Consider the following 21,529-nt stretch of genomic DNA (forward strand, 5'->3'; position numbering starts at 1 on the left):
ACCCCCAACTAAATTATGTACCCCTCTACTCCCACAGAGCCCTATCATTTCCTCTCAGAGCACCTATCCCAGTTGTATTTTATTAATGATTTGTTTATTGTCTCTCTTCTAAACTACCTGTGAGGGCAAGGAACAAATCTGCTGCATACAGTAGTTTCAATTACAGGATAATTGCTATAATTTATGAATTTATGTTAAAGAATAAGCAAGAATTTATGTTAAAGAATTATTTAACTCAGTAATAATATTAATTAATATTAAGTATTATTAAATTAATAAATAATTATTTAGTTAGTTACTTTGGTCGTTTTAATTACCAATGAGGAAAACAACTTAATACTTTGAGCTAGCCACACTTAAATTTCCTCTCCACCATGTACTAATTAGTTCTTTGGCCAAGTTTTCTGACTTCTCTAAGTTTCTGATCCCTCATATGTAAAACAGAAATATAGTAGTTGTAAGAATGTGTGAGATATGTAAATAAATAAAAGGTAATATATATAAAGGACCTAGTACTTATTATATTTGATACATGACTTTAAAATAATTTTTTAAAATACAAAATGCATTTTACTCCTTCTCCATTCCATCTCCATTATAGGCATATTCTAATTTTATTTGTCCCATTGCATTTTCTAAATTTAATTTTTCTAATTTATGCATTTATAAGGTACCAGTGTTCCGTAACAAACTTTAATAGGGAGTCCCTATTATGTTAACATTTATAACACCAACATAAATTCCAACTATAGACACGCTCCACCACCCAAAGAAACTCAAGTAGGAGCAGAGGTTTGCCACTCTCGCCTGATCAACAGGTATGGCCACTGCCCTAGCCAGGTCAGTTGCGACTGAAGAGTCCCAGGTTCAATTCCGATCAAGGGCACATGCCCAGGTTGCAGGCTCCATCCCCAGTAGGGGGCGTGCAGGAGGCAGCCGATCAATGATTCTCTCTCATCACTGATGTTTCTAACATTCTCCCTCTTTCTTCCTCTCTGAAATCAATAAAAATAAAAATATATTTAAAAAAAACAAAACGGGCATGGCCAGGACTCTTCCAATTGCCACAGGAGCCAAGTCAGATCTGAGGCCATCGATTATTTTATAAACATTTATTGATGAAAACAAAGAGTTAAGAGATGGGACTGAGGAGAAGAAATAGCTTATTTGCATATCTTTCTTAAAAGGTAATAATTTCATCATCCACAAAGAAGATTGATACATACATGGTAAAATATATATAAATGTTATGTGATGAGTGCTGTAATAGAAATAACCAAAATACTAAAGAAACACAAAAGAGGACTAACTGCTTTCAGAGGGCATGAAAGGCTTCAAAGAAGAGATGATATCTGAGTTGCATAATGAATGAAAAATAGAGAAGTTTGTCAGGTGGAGAGGAAAAAGGCCTTTTACTAGTAGGCTGAAGAAACCTTTGTACAGAAGACTTGATATTTCTATTATATAGTCTTGCTTTTTTTGCAGAGGAAAGCGTGGTGGTGGTGGTGGTGCTACCTAGAATGACAACAAATGAGACTAGTAAAGGAGTGGCATATTTGGTGGGATAGAAATGTCATGCTAAAAAACATACATTATCCTGAGAACAATGGAGAATATTAAGGATTTTGTGTGTGTGTGTGTGTGTGTGTGTGTGTGTGTGTGATCCAATGTGCATTGAGAAGCATTGATTAATACTAAATATCATTAGTATTTACTGACACAGGGAGAGGGAAGGTTGTAGGCCAAAGACCAGTTTTCAGGTACTACTGCTTATAACCCAATAAATCAATTGAATGTGTGACATCTTGAATTTTTGTTTAAAATGAATTCAAATGAAATAGAAAATATCAGATTATCTTTTGTAAAGATAAGTTTTACAAAACTATTGTATCAGATACATGTGTGTGTTCTGAGTCACAAGGTAAAATGATGCATTTGCTACTAAGTTTTTGGTTAAAAAAAGTTTGAGTTGGCCTGGCCAGAGTGGTTCAGTGGTTGAGCATCTACCTATGAACCAGGAGCTCATGGTTCGATTTCTGGTCAGGGCACATGTTCGGGTTGTTGTGGGTTTGATCCTCAGTGGGGGACATGCAGGAGGCAGCTAGTCAGTGATTCTCTCTCATCACTGATGTTTCTATCTCACTCTCACTCTCCCTTCCTCTCTGAAATCAATAAAAACATATATATACTAGTGGCCCAGTGCACGAATTCATGCACAATGAAAGGAAATTAATTAGAAGAAATATTTTAATATCGCTATTCACCTTTTTTCTATAATAGAAGTGTCAGAGATGAAAGAAAATTAGTAAAATGCATATGAAAATTATAAATTGATTAATAAATAAACAGTAACAACATGATATAACAACAACAAGGACATGATATAAAAAGAACAAAAACATTGCCCTAGCTGGTTTGGCTCAGTGGATAGAGCATCAGCCTGCGAACTGAGAGGTCCCAGGTTCGATTCTGGTCAAGGGCACATGCCTGGGTTGTGGGCTCCATCCCCAGTGGGGGACTTGCAGGAGGCAGCCGACCCATGATTCTGCTCTCATCATGGATGTTTCTATCTCTCTCCCTCTTCCTTCCTCTCTGAAATCAATAAAAACATTTTTTAAAAAAACCAAAAAACAAAAACATAATATAAAAACAACATTGATAAAAACAATGACTGATAAATTGATTAAACTTAATCTAACACTGAGGTCAGTGTCAGACGGGGACAAATCAATTCTTGAAACCAGAACAACCTCTCCTCCGCAGATCCTGTTAATACTTCAGCTTCGATTATGTTAGGTCGCAATCTTTTGATAATAAATCTAGTACCATTACAAAGACCCCATTTACTACTAAGATTTCTCAGTAGCATGATGATTGCACCTACTTTCAATTCTAATTTATGACACGGCATTCCTGAAGGAGTAATACTTTTAAGAAATTGGATGGGAAAATTTTCCTTTTCAGCATCATCCGTTGAATCTAGTATTATTGTCGATTACCCTGTCGTCTCTGAGTCTTAATGCAATATCCGTTCTCCAGCCTTTTTCACCATGTGGGAAACGAGTAAGATAGGTCATTGCATCTAATGTAGGAAACAGGATACTGATCTGTTTCATCTTAGTGGCATTCGGATTATTGGGATCTGGTTTACAATGAATGAGCAAGTCCCTTTCAAAAGGAGGTCCTCCATCTTCGTTTCTGAATATGACGGCAACTTCGGTTACATGGTGATAATTATATCTACCCGGATCACTGTTACGATCATATTTAATCACCATTGTTACTTCCGTGTGACACCGCCTCTTATATAGATAGATTTTTTAAAAGTTTGAATTGGTGACTGGTGACTAACCAGATGAAGGGAATGAGGGAAAAGTCAAGGAGGACTCCCAGGTTTCTGGTGTGGGCACCTGAATGGATCATAATGCCACTGACCAAGACAGGGAACAGAGGAGGAGACCTGTTTTTATCAAGTCCTTGTGGGGATACTGGATAGCCCAGAGAGCAACCTCTCTCAGCACTGTTTCAGCAGCTATAGTCAATACTAATCCTGTTCAGCAAAGACAAAGGACACATCGGTCATTGCAGTTACAAGTTCACATAAATACACAACTGATAAGGGCCCTCTGGAAGAGTCCCAATCCTAAATCCCAATACACAGAAAAACTTGGGAACCAGAGAAAGCAGACAGGATAAGGGAAAGATCAACACCTTCTCCAGGGAACTAACAGGATGTGAGAAATCCTGCCCCTGTTCTAAGAGCCAGCAGGGAGCCACCACTCTTGGGAACCCAAGCAAGCTTTCTGGAGAGTCCACTGCCAGGGTATTCTGTTTATTAGGCGATTTGGGTTTTTTTGGTGTTTTTTGTTTGTTTTGTTTTGTTTGGGGGGAGGGATTCTTGCTACTTTAATGACTGCTTTCTAAGCTTCACCAGCTCTCATACACACTACCACCTACAGGAGGCATTTCAATCACTATATATCTCTAGCAAGTCCACTGAGCTTATAATATTGGATTTGGCTATCCCTTGGTTATCCTCCTTGGAGCTTCAGGCTAACAGAAAAGGGGTAGAAGAACACAGCTTCTCCACAGACTTGGGGTGAATCCATTAATCCTCCTAATAAATTTTGCCATTTTAGCCATTTGAAGTGTACAATTTAGTGGCATTAATTACATCAACAATGTTACGTAACCATCACCACTGTTTTTAAAACTTATCATCAAACCAAACAATTCCTTACCATTAAACAGGAACTCCCAATTCCTTTCTCCTCTCAGCCCCTGATTACCTCTCATCTACTTTCTGTCCCTATGAGTTAGTTTATTCTAGGTATTTCACAGAAGTGGAATGATACAATATTTGTCTTTCTGTGTCTGGCTTATTTCACTTTCCATGTTCTTAACTATGATCTGTGTTTTGCTTTTGAGATCCCCTCAACCTAAAATGCCCCCTCTTCTCTGACAGAAATTTTCCTCACCCTTCATGGTGCATCTCAAATGTCACTTCTACCACAGAGCCACTCTTTTTTTTTTTTCTTTTTTTAAATCCTCATCCAAGGATATTTTTCCATTGATTTTTAGAGAGAGTGGAAGAGAGAGGGAAAGACAGAGAAATATCGATGTGAGAGAAACACATCGATTGGTTGCCTCCTGCATGAGCCCTGACCAGGGCCCAGGCCAGGGAGGAGCCTGCATCAGAGGTACACGCCCTTAACCAGAATCAAACCCAGGACCCTTTGGTCCGCAGGCAAATGCTCTATCCACTGAGCCAAACCAGCTAGATGCCAGAGGCACTCTTTATCCAACAGCCCCCCCTCTAACCCTCCCTCACCAAATCTGGATTTAGTCTCACCTCCTTGTACTTGCATAGTGCCTGCTGTTACCTTGGGCACATCACTTGTTTCACTGTCATCCATTACAGGCAATTGTACTTGCATCTGTTTTCCACTAGACTAAGTTTCCTGAAGGTGCACACCATGTCATATCCTTCTCTCCAATACTCCACAATCCTTAACACACAGTAGGTCCTCAATCAGAGTTTGCTGGTTCAAACTGAAAAGCTACTGATTCATTCCACCAAAGCCTGCAGATCATGAGAGCTAAGGGAGGCAGGGTGGAGGGGAAATCAAGGTAGATTCGAAGCAGACAGCCTCCCTCCTCCCACTTAACTGGTGGTGGTACTCCCCACTGCTCTAAGAAATTAAACCAACCTCGCAAGGAAGGCTCAGCAGACATGTTTGGAAATGGTGGTCAACTTAAAAGAACTGCAAGTAGTTTCAAGGTTCTCCCAGCTGCTATTAGTCAGGTATTGACCTTGGGATGTGGTCACAGGGATTATATATTTTATTTTGCCATCCACTCCCTCTAACACTCTGATACCTCTAGCTATATGGGCAATAAAGAGTCTTTCATACGGCCTCTGAATATTATCTTTGAGCTCCTCTGGGAACAGCCTAGCCTCTCAATCCTCCCACTTTTCCAGTGAGTAATTCCACAGTGCCACCTCTGCAGTCCTACCCTCTTGAAAAAGTAGTTTTTCTCTCATTATATCCAGCTTCCCTCCCTGAAGCTTTTCCTAACCTTCACCATTCAGACAGAAGGTAATTTGCCTTCTCAGCTGCCTGATTTAAAAGACATGGTATATTTCAAAGAAACAGGTAGAACTAGTAAAGGTTTTGATAGTTGTGGCTTCCTCTGTGATCCCATAAGCACTACATACTCAGATTTATTATAGAACTTAGCCATTAATTTACAACTGACCACTGTACATGTCTTATCTCCCTCACTAGACTGTGGGCTTCTTAGAACTATTGCTAGTTTCCAGCAAACTTCCCAGGACAGTGTGCATGCAATAAACTACCAGCTTAAAAAAAATAACATAAAATGCACTGCTACCTAAGGTCCCTTAGCCAATCTCAGTGACTGAGTTCAGAAGAAGAAATATTTCAGAGGTGATCAAAACCAAAAAGTCTTTATATAGTAGTCAGTTCTGTGATGCAAAGCTCAGCTGAAGGGAGTCTCAAACAAGGGTCCTTTTGACAGGGCAACCATTCCCTACGTTCCTCAGATACTCACTATGGTCAAAGTAGTAAACTTAGTTCTCCAGAATTTACTTTCCCAAGACCTGGCAGTTCAATAAATACATTCCCCAGCCCCCACTTCAATGTCTCTCCTATATCCTTCTGACCTTTAATACTGTGTAACATTAGATGAAAAATTAATTTTTTTTGGCTACTTATTTTGCAGCTGAAGAAAAAATATACTGTTTAAGGTGTTAAATATTTTTACATGCAACAAACCTGGCATGAATCTAACCTGTATGCACATTTTAGAGGTACAGGCGTAAATGTCAGTGCTATAATTTGTTATAGGTTTCTGATGACCAGCAATGAAAATGACCACGAATTCTCACAATTTAAACCACTTTTACGTAAATGTGAACTTTCCTAAAACAGCCAAGGGAAAGAACTTTCCATCTAAGCTCATAGAGTCTCTTAGAGATACTGATAGAATTGTTCACAGGGTTAGATGTTCTTTGAGAAAATCCTACAAATATTAGCTTCTTTCTGGGACTATGCTTTGACCTTTAATAAAAATGTGCTTCAAGACACCAATTATTAAAATGAAAGATCAGTTTTTAATGCCTGAACAACTGCCATTTCATATAATCAACCCTGGTGGAGGCTATAAGTTACAAATCAGCAGCATTTGAATAAAATATATTTGGCAATTTCACTTAAATTGCTCACTTACCAGACATGAAGAAGAGTTATAAGAAACCATGAATTGAATGTATCAGGCATCTGACACCCTAGAAAATAACAATAAGGTATTAATATGTATGGTTCCAGCAGAGAAATATTGACTATATTTTAAATACTGGTAGGAACTTGTTCAACTAAAACATATGGCAGTTATAGTACTTTCTGATTATACTATCAGAGTAGTCCAGGGGAACCACAGGGCAAGACCACAAGTTCAAAGAGCACTGAATGTAGTGAGACAACCAGCCTTCTAGTCCCTGTTATCGCCTTGCAGTTCAGTCTTGGGCAAATCAATTCTCTTCTCAGAGCCTTAGTTTTCTCACTTTGTATAAGAGGCCTAAATGATTTTGATGGTTCCTTCCAACTTCCATGTAATTCTGCTATTTTCCCTTCCTGGTCTCAAATTCTTCTGGAAAACTAGGCAGACAACACCTTGTCTATTCCACTTAAGCACAGGCTTTTTCACTTGAGCCCCACTGAGAAGTCTTAAGTTCTTTTAGTCTCCTTTCCTTAAGGGTGACCCAGTGTGATTCACCTAAAATAAATAATCAGGAGGAAGAAATGGGATCTAGGAAGCTGTAGCTGAGTAAGAAAGCAGACCATTTCTAACAAAAGGCTGTTCATCACCTCCAGGAATGACAAAACTTGGCAGGACTTCTCCTTGGTTTAAGATACCAAAAATCAGGTCAGTGCTTAAGCAACCAAGCCTCTCAATTTTCAGATCTCTAAGAAATGCCTCTGACTGGATGAGGGGGGTCCCTCATTGAATGTACTCTCCTTATTACATGATGGGGAGAAAAGCTGAAGCAAGAGGATAAAGAAAAAAAAAGAATCAGTGGATAGTCTGTCATATGGAGCAATGACTCAAGAAATAAGTGGAATCTTCTGCCTTTCATGAAACAATGAAGTTCACAATGTACTAGATAACCAATAGGGGTCATTAGGAGAGAAAACACAGAACAGGACCTCTGTGAGGTATACTAACACACCAATAATAATAAAAAACTATAATTCATTGTGGGCTTACTATGTGCCAGATATTAATAATAGGTGTTTTACATGCATTGGCTCAGTGAGTCCTCCCAACAATCCTATGAAGTAGATATTGATATTATCCCCATTTGACAGGTCAGAAAACAGATGCTTAGAGAGATCCGAACAATTGTCCAACATCACAGCTATGAAATAAATGAGACATGTGGGATCAAATTCAGATCTGCTTGATGCCAGGTACTGTGGTCTTAATTGCCAACTGTCTCTCTAATACTAATATCAGAAACTAACATTCACTAAGGGCCCATGCTACATGCCAGGTCCACTTCTGGTCACATCAATACATTATCTCACTTAATCCTCACTTTATCCCTGAAGGGAGGCATTATAATCCTCATTCTAGAGATGAGGAAATGGGCTCAAAAAGGCTAAGTAACTTGCGGGCAGCCACAATATTAATGAGCTAGTGGCTGGGTTGGGGTTTAAGTCCAGGTCTGTCACAAAGTGACACCAAAATATTCTGGTGAGCTTACTGGGAGGTGCCCAGCAGCTGTCAAGTGGACTTCCTCTTGGAGCTCAGCAGGAGGGAGGTGAAGGCTGGCCTGGCTGGCCATGCAGCTATTAAGACGCAAGCCATCTGAGAGTGGGCCAACCACCCTCCACCTAGAACAAGAATAGCCATGAGAAACTCTCAGCCCGGATCTGAAGCTGGGTCTTTTTTGGATGCTAGAACAAAACATTAAAAAGAAAAGTTTTCTTGGAAGTCTGTCTTTCAATCTGGAAAATGAAATTTGGCTGCTTCTAAAGGACAATCTGTTCAATTGCTACCTCTAGATCAAAGCTTCTCAGCAGCCTCCAGGAGCCTTTCCAATTTTCTCAGAGAGGGAATCAGTTCTTGGGTTGGAAAGCACAGACAGACAGACAGGCCAGCAGCTGGACGTGGCTCACAATTTTCCTTTCTGGGGGTCGGCTCAGGGCTGAGGATGGGAAAAGAGCTGGTATATGATTGACTCCCTGTACCCATTGGGGTCAAAACAGAAACCCAGAGTATAAAGCCCTAAAAAACAAGACCACTGAATATCTGACTGTGAATAACACAAAAACACAGCAGATTCTTTAGCTCAATGAAATGAGTTTAAACACTTCAAAGATAAAACCTGCTGTAGAGTCTTTTGCCATAATCACACTTGCTCCAATAAACACTCAGTGCATTATTTCTGAGACTAGTACTTTCTTCCTCGACACCAAATTGGAACAAAATAAATAATTAATTACTGTTATAAGGTAGCAGTATTAACACAGTTATTTTTTAATGCAGGCTCTGGGGTCAAACTGCTTGATTTAAAACCTTAACTACCTCTCAGTCGCTATGTGACTGAGTCAAGTTACTTAACCTCTCAGTGCCTGTTTTCTTCTCTATAAAAATGGGGAGAACAAGAGAACCTACCTTATAGGATTTTTGTGAAGATTAAATAAGGCCTGTAAAATGTTTAGCAAAATGATTATATTTAATAGATATCAATACATATTCAGTATTGTTTGTTTTCAGTGAGTCATTTAAACATTACAAGTCAAATTATCTTTGGAAAAACTCACTAATTTAAGACTGTGTCAATAAAATGATGATCTTCAATCATTGACTCATTCATTAAAGAGTCTCTTCTGAAAGTATTACCTCTTAAGGCAGTGGTTCTCAACCTTCTGGCCCTTTAAATACAGTTCCTCGTGTTGTGAACCAACCATAAAATTATTTTCATTGCTACTTCATAACTGTAATGTTGCTACTGTTATGAATCGTAATGTAAATATCTGATATGCAGGACGGTCTTAGGCGACCCCTGTGAAAGGGTCGTTCGACCACCAAAGGGGTCGCGACCCACAGGTTGAGAACCGCTGTCTTAAGGCCTAACAACAAAACAGTCTGCAGACAGCAGTATGAAATTAAACACAAACTTTACTGGTTGGCCACCTCTGATCCACAGTGTTTTTCATAAAAGAACTGATCTCTAAAAGACCAGTTAGCAAAGAAGTGCCTGCTCACAGAAGGTGTGATCATTTATGCACAACTGTGGGCTGCTAAGGTATCTCACCAGTCAGAATCCCCAATATCCAGCTCTCTGGATCAAGATCTTTGAACACTTTGGCTCTGAGATGACAGAGTCTACTTTGGCATTTTATGGGGGCCTGTCCAAGAAGCTGATATACATATTGTTTACTCTCAAGTACACTGCGGGTAAATAATTCATTCTTATACAATCTTTATGAAATAGCACTGGCCTCACTTTTGTTGGAGTGAGGATGACACTGATAAGCTACCTGAGGCTCTCTATCCTTTTAAAAAATTACTAAACTCTCAGAACTTTAAAGTCAAGCCCTAAAATACCAAAAACCCAAGGGACCAATGGCCACTTGAAAGGTGTAATACACACACACACACACACACACACACACACACATATATACATATACATACATACACACACTCTTCTTTTACCCCAAACCTGTCTGGCCTAATCTTTAGAACCTAACATGCAAAAATAGTCAGTCTCATTATTTTATAGATATTCTTTATCTGCCTACAAATGGTATTTTCAGATTGGCTTTTTTATTATTATTATTCACTAGCCACAGTTTGTAATTTCTTTGGTTTGATTTTAAAATTTAATCTACCCACAAATGACAAAGATGTATCACAATGGAGCATAATACAAATGAACACTCTATGGTTCTATAAAGCAATTCTCAAATTGAGTCTTAGAAAACCTGAAATCAGAGTGGTGTCATTAAAAAATGTACTGCCTCCCTAGTTAACTACTTCAATGGACAAAGTTAGGACAAAGCCCATTGAGATATACACACTTTAATATATATAAACAATTTACTATACTAACAGAACATCTCATAAGCAGTTTTTATATAAGTATAATAGAATATCTAAAGATTAGATAAATTACAATTTCTAATTTGCAGTTACATTCAATCACAAACAATACGTATAGTGGGAAAACTCCTAGATTTTATTTTATTTTATTATTTTTGTTTTTTTTAATGCCAGGTTTTCTTAAAAAATTTTTTTTATTGACTTCAGAGAGGAAGGGAGAGGGAAAGAGATAGAAATATCAATGATGAGAGAATCACCGATCGGGTGCCTCCTGCACACCCCCCACTAGGGACCGAGCCCGCAACCCAGGCATGTGCCCTTGACTGGAATCAAACTGGGTACCCTTCAGTCCAAAGGCCGACACTCTATACCAGAGGTGGGCAAACTTTTTGACTCGAGGGCCACAATGGGTTCTTAAACTGGACCGGAGGGCCGGAACAAAAGCATGGATGGAGTGTTTGTGTGAACTAATATAAATTCAAAGTAAACATCATTACATAAAAGGGTACGGTCTTTTTTTTTTTTAGTAGTTTGCCCACGGCTGCTCTATACACTACTGAGCCAAATCAGCCAGGGCCTGGATTTTAAACCATATGACATAGGCTCAAGGCTTGACTACACAACTTTGGGCAAGTCACTTAGCCTCTTTAAGTTTCAACTGTTTCTGAAAACAAAACAAAAATGAACTTAAATATGTCTCATTATTCAATACTGTAACATTAACTCAAGAATTTTCAATAATGAGGACTGGCTAAGATAACTAGCAAACATCATTTCAAAATAATTATAAAAATTTGAGTAATTTATTGAATCAAATATTAAATAGGTGTCTGAGAATTAGGTTTTAATATCTGATGAAAAATACTTAAGCACATGGATTCAGGAAGCTATTTAAGAAAAATCCAGTTACTAATATTATTAATTTCTTCATCAGATAAAGAATTTTTTCCTTTCAGATTAATTTTTCCTAAAATGAGAAACTATTAAAGATTAAAAAGAAGCAGGAAAGTTTACTTTCTTTACTATGAATAAATAAGAAATGGCCCTGGCCAGTATGGCTCATTTGGTTGGGTGTCATCCTGTGCACTAGGACAGCAGTCGTCAACCTTTCGGACCTCACGGACCACTGGTTGGCAACCACTGCTCCAAAGGTTTCCTTAAACGAGTGGTTGCCAACCTTTCAGACCTCACGGACCACCAGGGGTCCGCAGACCACCGGTTGGTGACTGCTGCACTAGGAGGTTGCCAATTCAATTTCCAGTCAAGCGTACGTGTCCCAGTTACAGACTCCAACCCCAGTAGGGGTGTACAGGAGGCAGCCAACTGATGTTTCTCTCTCTCTCTCTCTCTCTCTCTCTCTCTCTCTCTCTCTCTCTCTATTCCTCTCTCTAAAAATCAGTAAACTATTCTTTAAAAAACTAAATAAGAAATGAAAGGTGGCCGAACCGGTTTGGCTCACAACTTATTATGATATTTTTAAATTTATAATATAATATCAATCTGCTGAAATAGTAAAAATAAACAAAACTTGCATTTGGTTTAAAAACAAAAACAAAAAACCAGCCCTAGCTGGTTTGGCTCAGTGGATAGAGCTTTGGCCTGAGGATTGAAGGGTCCTGGGTTCGATTCTGGTCAAGGGCACATGCCCAGGTTGCAGGCTCAATCCCCAGTAGGGGGCATGCAGGAGGCAGCCAATCAATGATTCTCTCTCATCGTTGATGTTTCTATCTCTCTCCCCCTTGCTTCCTCTCTGAAATTAATAAAAATATATTTTTAAAAAACCAAAAGAAGAAATAGGCATTGGGCATGACTACCCACCATGACCTGCCCAGTTAGAAATTTAAGATCAGATCACCCTGTGAGGTTATTCTCCCTTCCTCTCCGAAATCAATAAAAAATAAAAATTCCTATATAATAAAGAGGCAATATGCAAATTGACCATCACTCCAACCCACAAGATGGCTGCCTCCATGTGGTCAAAGATGGCGTGCAGGGGAGGGCCGTTGTGGGCGATCAGGCCAGCAGGGGAGGGCAGGTGGGTGTGACCGGGCTGGCAGGGGTGGGCACTTGGGGATGACCAGGCCTGCAGGGGAGGGCAGTTGGGGTAACCAGGCCTTCAGGGGAGGGCCATTGGGGGTGACAGGCCTTCAGGGGAGGGCCATTGGGGGTGACTGGGCTGGCAAGGGAGGGCAATTGGGGATGACTGGGCCTGCAGGGGAGGGCAGTTGGGGGCAACCGGGCCTGCAGGAGAGGGGAATTGGGGGCAACCAGGCCTGCAGGGGAGGGCAGTTGGGGGCAATCGGGCCAGCCGAGGAGGGCAGTTGGGGGCAATCGGGCCAGCCGAGGAGCAGTTAGGCATCGATCAGGCTGGCAGGGGAGTGGTTAGTGGGTGATCAGGCTGGCAGGCAGAAGTGGTTAGGGGCAATTAGGCAGGCAGGCAGGCGAGAGGTTGGGAGCCAGCAGTCCTGGATTGTGAGAGGGATGTTCCAGATTGGAGAGGGTGCAGGCTGGGCTGAGGGACAACGCCCCCCCGCCAAGTGCACGAATTTTGTGCACCAGGTCTCTAGAAATAAAATAAAATAAATAGTGCCTGGCCAGCATGGCTCAGTGGTTGAGCATCAACCTATGAACCAGGAGGTCACAGTTCAATTCCTGGTCAGGGCACATGCCCAGGCTGCAGGCTAGATCCCCAGTGTGGGGTGTGCAGGAGGCAGCCAATCAGTGATTCTCATCACTGATGTTTCTATCCCTCTCTAACTCTCCCTTTCTCTCTGAAGTCAATAAAAATATATTTGTTTAAAAACTGCATCTAGCTTTCTTTATTGTTGTTAACATAATTATATACAAATACAGTATTTGCTGTCTGTGAACAATACCAAGTGTGTGTGTATGTGTGTGTGTGTGTGTGTGTGTGTGTGTGTGTGTGTGTGTTTAGGTGTTTGTTGCTTTGAGGATAATGGCTATTACTACAGACCTGCTTAGCATACATTTCCTCCCAAAACTTGTGGAACTAGAAATGGCTTAAACTTTCTCAATGACTTTACAAGTACCTGCTTCAATTAACTTTTTTATAACTATAACAGTTTATAACATCAAAATGGATATTTTACATAATCAAAGGCTAATGGTGGTCTAAGCCAGTAAAACCCTTTTGAAAAGCAATTTATTAATGTGATATAAATAATAAAACTGCACGTGCCTTTTGACCCAATGCAGGGTCAAAAGAAAGAAGAAAAAATCATAAGGCACAATCCTGGGTTAACTAAAACAATTAAAAACTAGAAATAAAAGAGGACCGATTGGCAAAAAGTTGACTCAAAATGTTAAGCAAAACATCCAGAATGTAAAACAAGTACTAGATCAGCAATTTTTAACCAGTGTGCCACAAAAATTTTTAAAAGATGTAATACCTGCCCTAGCTGGTTTGGCTCAGTGGATAGAGCATTGGCCTGTGGACTGGAGGGTCCCAGGTTCGATTCTGGTCAAGGGCACATGCCCGGGTTGTGGACTCGATCCCCAGTAGAGAGTGTGCAGGAGGCAATCGATCAATGATTCTCTCTCATCGTTGATGTTTCTATCTCTCTCTCACTCTCCCTTCTTCTCTGAAATCAATAAAAATAATAAATAAATAAATAAATCATAAATCATAAAAAAAACATACGATACCTGACTATTTAGTCAGGGGCACTAACCTCTTTCCCCTTGGATTGTCAAAAAAATGACACATGGTGTGAATGAATCAAAATTATACCCATCGTTTTTGTCAGATGAGCAAAACACATTTTTTGGTCTGCTGCAGAACTTTAGTAATTAGTTTATGTGTATGATGAGATGAAAAAGGTTGAAAATTGCTGTATTACACAAATTTTTAGATTTTTTTTCCCAAATAGTTAAAATGTTTTATTTATAGGGTTCTTCTGGTCTTTGTTTATTCTATCAACAGGAAAAAAACTAGCAGCTTTTATTACACATGTTGCGAAGAAAAATGATTTCCTTAGTGACTTAAAAAATCAATCCTATTAAGATACAATCATAAAAATAAAAAGTAGATTCGTTTTCCTTTTTAGAACTATCGAAAACAGTAACTTACTTAGAAAGAATTCCTCGAAGTCAGTTTTCTTCACACAGCTAGTATACATTCGTAGGGCTGCAATCTTAATCTTCTAGACAAAGAAAACAAAACCAAACTCAAGACATGACCAAGTGGATGTTCTACTGCTGTTAGGCGTAGGTCACAGAACCTTACATTTCTTTAACTAGAAGGAAGGATACAAACTTGTGTCTACGCAATTTAATAGCTAAACAAACACAGATACTTATCTCTACTCTTAAAGCTACTCATTCATATAGACTTCACACGAGTTGCACATTTCAGGAATTTAGCATGAAAATGTCAAAAAGGTTTTTCCAATATTTAAATAAAATCTCTCCTTTAAGTCAAGCCCATTTCACCACATGTAAGCTTCTAAACCACTGTACACCATCAGCCACATTAGCTCTTTTTCATCTGAAATCCTTAATATAAAAATTACCCATTCTCCTGACCAAAATCAATTAAACAAGCAAAAGCTTTAATCCTTCAATCTTTCCTCAGAGGCACAACTACCTATTCCTATTCTATTTTTTCCCTTTGGAGGAGAGGTCATTTTTTTCTGTATTTCCCTAGCTGATTAAAAGAGACTGTGTTTATAAATAAGAGCTTCTAATGAATATAAAATACTAGAGGCCCAGTGCATGAAATTCATGCACTGCTAGGGTCCCTAGTGCAGGGGTGGGCAATCCCTGGCACGCATGCCAAACATGGCACGCCAGTAACTTTTGCTGGCACGCGAAACCCTCTCTTATAATCTTCCATTTACAATTTTTTTCTTAATATCGACTTTTTTATTTTTCAGATAAATTCAGTGTAGGTGCATCTTAGATAAATAAATAATTTTACATAACAAGTTATCTTAAAGACCATAGACATGGATTGACGAGAGAGGGGAAGAGCAATTTCTATGCCTCTGCCTTAACTCTCCCTGCCTTCCTAGATCCGACCAGTGTTTGGTTTCATCCACATACACTTGTGAATCTTTGTTCTCAGTGATGAATTTTGTTAAGTCTCGTAATAGAAGTAGCCTGACGAATGAAAGTAGTAGCTCGTGCATATCTCTGAAGGTCACGAAATATAAACCTGATGTAAAATCTCTGTCATCAGTGATACAGCAGCAAAAGTCCCACTGATAATATCAAACGGAGTCATAAAGTTTTCTGTCGGACTATCAGTGTACATGTATACATTAAAAAATAAATGTATTTTTCATCATCATATACTGTGTTTTTGTCGCTCGAATGAATTTTATTATTTCTTCAAGGTTCTTCACATACGTACATCTTAAGAGATATCAAGTAGGCGTAACATGTTCTCAAAAAATTAGGGTTGGCATGCAGAAGAATTTTGAGTCAGAGATTTTGCTGGTTTTGGCACGCACTCACAAAAAGGTTGCCCACCCCTGCCCTAGTGGCTGCTAGGGCCTCCCTCCCTTCCCCTGGCTGGCCCCGCCCCTCAGTCGCTCCAGGACGAACTCCTGGTCGAGGGACAATTTGCACACTATGCTTTTATTATATAGGATAGCAGGACTGACCTTTTACTATTCTCCAAAGCATTAAGAATTTACGTAAAATTTTGATCTTACTGGTGGTTTTAATTTATTCACTGAGATGTATACTTAAGATTTATGTATTTATTGGACTGCGCCATCTTGAGTGGCTGATACGGAAGCATATACATCCAGAGACCCTGCAACCACGGCATCCAGGGATCAGCTACTAATTCAGGAACACCGGATCTCAAGCAGCGCGAATACATGGACTCAGACAAGCCCTGCTCCTCCTCACGGAAAGGTCAGATATCGCCTAGATAAAGCTGCGGTTTGCAATTCAGGTTGGAAAGAGGAACGCGCGCGGGGGAAGTCTTCGCCCCACAAGGTCCGCGGCCGTTGGGGCCAGAGTGATCCGCAAGTGTGGAAGGGGTCCCGCAGGGCTGCTGGCAGAAGGAAACTCTAAAAATAAGCCCATAGCTGGACTGGATGCAAAAAGGCAGCCTCGGATTTTGCCAGTGTGCCGGCTGCTTAGTGCCAGGGGAAAGAGGACGTGCGGAAGCGACTGCGCACAGAGCTGGATGGTGGAGGGGTGCCAGTTCGCGCACCTTCTCAGGCTTTTTTTTTTTCTCTCCCCCTTAAATCTTTGCGTTTGATTATTAAACCCAATACATAGGATCGCCCAATTGGGGTCACTCACAAAGACTGTAGGGGAAAGTTGTTTTTTGTGGAACCTGGGAATCAGAGCGGGGAGTAACGATCAAAGAACTAGCTCTGGGGCAGTCGACTCTCCCAAACCAGTATTAAGTGCGATAGGGAAAACAAAACCTAACTACTGGCTAGAGAGGACTTATAGCCTCGGAGGTCAATCCAGAAACACTGCCACCCAGGGGCTGAACCACAAACTGACTCTTCTGTAAACACAAATAAAGGCAGTCTGGGAAACAAATACGGCCTGCTTTAAAATCAGGACTGTGGTTTACAACACGGAGGAACAGTGTATCGCAGGGAACTTCAACACTCTCCTGAATACCTGACAGGACTAAGGCGTGCCAAACAGAAGAGTAGAGGAAGTAAAGGACCTTCACTACTGCACATTTTTTTCTTTCTTTTTTTTTTCACCTTTTACTTAAGAAACTAATTTTTTTTTTCATCACCTGATTTTACCTTCTTAATTACTACATTTTTTATTTTTAACCAGTATTATTACTACTACCATTTACCTTTTTTTAAAGTGTCATTTTATATTCTCTTTATTTTATTTTGGGATTAGTGTTCTACATTCTATTTTCCTCTTTCCTTTAGCATCATTTTACTCTACCTCAACTTTACCTTTATGCCTAAACTCTCTTCCTCACTTTTCCCCTTTTGTTGTCCTGTTTCTCTTACCCTATTCCTGCTTTAGATTTTCTCTATTCCTTCTTTTTACCCCCTGTTAAAATTTCACCCTACTTATATATCTAATTTCCAATCCCCTGCTCTAAATCGATATACACCTCTCTCTACTCTTTCTTCACTATCCGAATTTTTTTCTTTCTCTGTTGTTTTGTTGTTGTTTGCTTTATTGTTGAGTATATTGGGGTTTTTTATGCTTGTTTGTGAAATTGTTTTGCTTTTGCTTTTTATTTTTCTGTTGGGTTTTTTCCAGTTATTTTTTTGCTTCTGTTTTCCCTCGACTTGCTTGATATTAGTTGTTGTTTGTAGTTTGCATTCATCTCTAGGAGTCTGTTGCTGGAATTTGTTGGGATTAGTGGCTGTTCTATTGGAGTTTTCTCCCCATATAAATAGTTCCTTCCCCTCTTCTATTTCATTCTCTTTCTTTTCTCTCTTACTTTTTTTTCCTTTTACCAATTTCATTTTTGCACTCCTTTTCTTTTCTTTTACTCTTTTTCCTTTTTCTCTTCTTTCTTCCTTATCCCCTAATTTTCTTTGCTCTGGTGGTCACCTTTATTTGGGGTTATTAGTATCCTGAATACATTTGTGTTCAGTGCCTTGTGCGTTGTGCCTTGTTGTGTTGTATTTTGTGCCTTTAAATTAACGCAGCAGAGAGAGAACTACATAACCAAACACCTGGAGAAGAGAGATCATGGGGAGACAAAGAAACAGCCCGCATATGAAAGAAAAACAGGCATCACCAGTAAAGGAAGTAAACGAAATGGAGGCAATGGAGGCAAGCAACCTGTCAGAGAAAGAATTCAGAGAAATGGTCATAAAGGGGATGAAAAGGATGGAAGACAAATTCAACAATATGTGTAAGAACCAAGAGGAAATGAAGAAGAACCAAGAAGAAATGAAAAATGACATCACTGCCATAAAGAACTCAATAGAAAGCATCAACAGTAGACTGGAAGAAGCAGAGGACCGCATCAGTGAACTAGAAGACAAGGTAGGAAAAAATACCCAAGCAGAGCAGCTTCTAGAAAAAAAAAATTAAAAAGCAGGAGGAGAGCCTAAGAGAACTTTGGGACAACATGAAACGAAACAACATCCGAATAATAGGGGTGCCGGAGGAGAGGAAACTGAGCAAGGAATAGAAAAGCTGTTTGGAAAAATAATGACAGAAAACTTTCCTGATATAGGGAAGAAAAACTCACACAAGTCCAAGAAGCTCACGGAGTCCCAAACAAAATGAACCCCAAAAGACAGACGCCAAGGCACATTATAATTAAATTGGCAAACACCAATGAAAAAGCAAGAATCTTAAAAGTGGCCAGAGAGAGACAGAAAGTTACCTACAAAGGATCCCCATTAGACTAGCGACTGATTTCTCAACAGAAACACATCAGGCAAGAAGGGAATGGAATGAAATATACAAATGCAAACGAAGGGTCTGAATCCAAGAATACTGTACCCAGCAAGGCTATCAATCAAAATTGAGGGTGAAATCAGGAGCTTCACAGACAAAAAAGGACTACAGGAGTTTATTACTACCAAACTAGCAATGCAAGAAATGCTAAAGGGTCTGCTATAAAAAGAAAAAAATAGGAAACAAAGAAGGAACACAGGGGTAAAAAATAAAAATGGCGACAAACATGTATCTATCAATAATAACTTTAAATGTAAATGGATTAAATGCCCCAATCAAAAGACATAAGGTAACTGAGTGGATAAGAAAACATGACCCATATATCTACTGTCTACAGGAAACCCACCTCAGAAAAAAAGACGCACACAGACTGATGGTGAAGGGATGGGAAAAGGTTTTTCAGGCGAATGGAAATGAAAAAAAAGCTGGGGTAGCAATACTTATATCTGACAAATTAGATCTCAAAGTGAAGGACATAAAAAGAGATAAGGAAGGCCACTTCATAATACTAAAGGGAGCAATCCAACAAGAAGAAATAACTCTGGGGAGGAAACCAAGATGGCGGCATAGGTAAACACCGGAGATTGCTGCCGCAAACAACCACTTCAAAAATACAACTAAAAGACGGAACGGACATCACCCAGAACCACAGGAAGGCTGGCTGAGGAGAGATTCTTCAACTAGAAGGAAGGAGAACAGCATACCGAGGCTCAGAGGAGGCGCAGTGTGGAAAATACAAAGGTACGGAGGTGCGCGTGGAGCCGGCTGGTGGCTGAGGGCATGGTTGTCGTTTTCAATCAGGAGGGAGTCTCAGACTCTGAGCTCCAGATCTGGGCGAGTCTCTAGGGACTCAGACTCAAACAGGAGAAGCGGGATTGTCTGGCATCAGTCGGAACGTGAGGGCAGCTTTCTCTCCGAGGTTTGCAGCGGTTGCTGGGGTTCTGAGAAGCAGAGCCTCTGGGAACAAGACTGAGAGCAGGCATAACTGCTCCCTCCACCCGCCCTGTTGATCCCCTGCGACCCGACCCGCCCAAGCCCTGCGCAGAGCCATTTGCCGGATAGCCTCAGGCAAAGGCTAGATTAGCACCTCTCCAGAGGACAGAAGTTTTCTCCCTGCAGACACAGCTGATTCTCACAGCCAGTCAGCCTGGTGGTCAAATCCCTCTAGTATTAACTACAACAATAAAGGCTTAACTAGAACAAGACTGCGCACAAAGACCACAAGGGGGTGCACCAAGAAAGCATAAAAAATGCGGAGACAAAAAAACATGACAGAAATGGAGGGTATAGAGCTAAAAAACGCACTTTTGAGGGCTTTCAATAATTTGCTAGAAACTGCCAATAAACTTGATGAGAGCCTCAAGAAATCTAATGAGACCCTCGATGTTGTGATAAAGAACCAACTAGAAATTAAGCATACACTGACTGAAATAAAGAATATTATACAGACACCCAACAGCAGACCAGAGGAGCGCAAGAATCAAGTCAAAGATTTGAAATGCGAAGAAGCAAAAAACACCCAACTGGAAAAGCAAAATGAAAAAAGAATCCGAAAAATACGAAGATAGTGTAAGGAGCCTCTGGGACAGTTTCAAACGCACCAACATCAGAATTATAGGGGTACCAGAAGATGAGAGACAGCAAGATATTGAAAACCTATTTGAAGAAATAATGACAGAAAAGTCCCCCCACCTGGTGAAAGAAATGGACTTACAGGTCCAAGAAGCACAGAGAACCCCAAACAAAAGGAATCCAAAGAGGACCACACCAAGACACATCATAATTAAAATGCCAAGAGCAAAAGACAAAGAGAGAATCTTAAAAGCAGCAAGAGAAAGAGACTCAATTACCTACAAGGGACTACCCATACGACTGTCAGCTGATTTCTCAACAGAAACTTTGCAGGCCAGAAGGGAGTGGCAAGAAATATTCAAAGTGATGAATACCAAGAACCTACAACCAAGAGTACTTTATCCAGCAAAGCTATCATTCAGAATTGAAGGTCAGATAAAGAGCTTCACAGATAAGGAAAAGCTAAAGGAGTTCATCACCACTAAACCAGTATTATACGAAATGCTGAAAGGTATCCTTTAAGAAGAGGAAGAAGAAGAAAAAGGTAAAGATACAAATTATGAACAACAAACATGCATCTATCAACAAGTGAATCTAAGAATCAAGTGAATAAATAATCTGATGTAGCCGTAGCCGGTTTGGCTCAGTGGATAGAGCATCGGCCTGCGGACTGAAGGGTCCCAGGTTCGATTCCGGTCAAGGGCATGTACATTGGTTGTGGGCACATCCCCAGTGGGAGGTGTGCAGGAGGCAGCTGATCGATGTTTCTCTCTCATCGATGTTTCTAACTCTCTATCTCTCTCCCTTCTTCTCTGTAAAAAATCAATAAAATATATATTTAAAAAAAATCTGATGTACAGAATGAACTGGTGATTATAATGAATCAGGGACATAGAAAGGGAATGGACTGACTATTCTTGGGGGGGAAAGG

The 21,529-nt window shown here is 40.0% G+C and overlaps 1 protein-coding gene across 2 annotated transcripts in view; it reads right to left on the minus strand.

Annotated features, from left to right (window-relative positions):
* Positions 1–21,529, minus strand: part of LOC102436662 (ubiquinol-cytochrome-c reductase complex assembly factor 1) — a 109,635-nt gene that overhangs the window by 54,978 nt on the left and 33,128 nt on the right. For both annotated transcript variants that reach the window (XM_023754419.1, XM_006089453.3), the window contains 2 exons: positions 14,729–14,801; positions 6,754–6,811 (listed from right to left, as the gene is read on the minus strand). In XM_023754419.1, the coding sequence (XP_023610187.1) occupies positions 6,754–6,811; positions 14,729–14,801 (131 nt within the window). The remainder of the gene's footprint in view (positions 1–6,753; positions 6,812–14,728; positions 14,802–21,529) is intronic.

Source organism: Myotis lucifugus, unplaced genomic scaffold (genome assembly GCF_000147115.1).
Source record: "Myotis lucifugus unplaced genomic scaffold, Myoluc2.0 scaffold_60, whole genome shotgun sequence".
Classification (NCBI taxonomy): Eukaryota; Metazoa; Chordata; class Mammalia; order Chiroptera; family Vespertilionidae; genus Myotis; species Myotis lucifugus.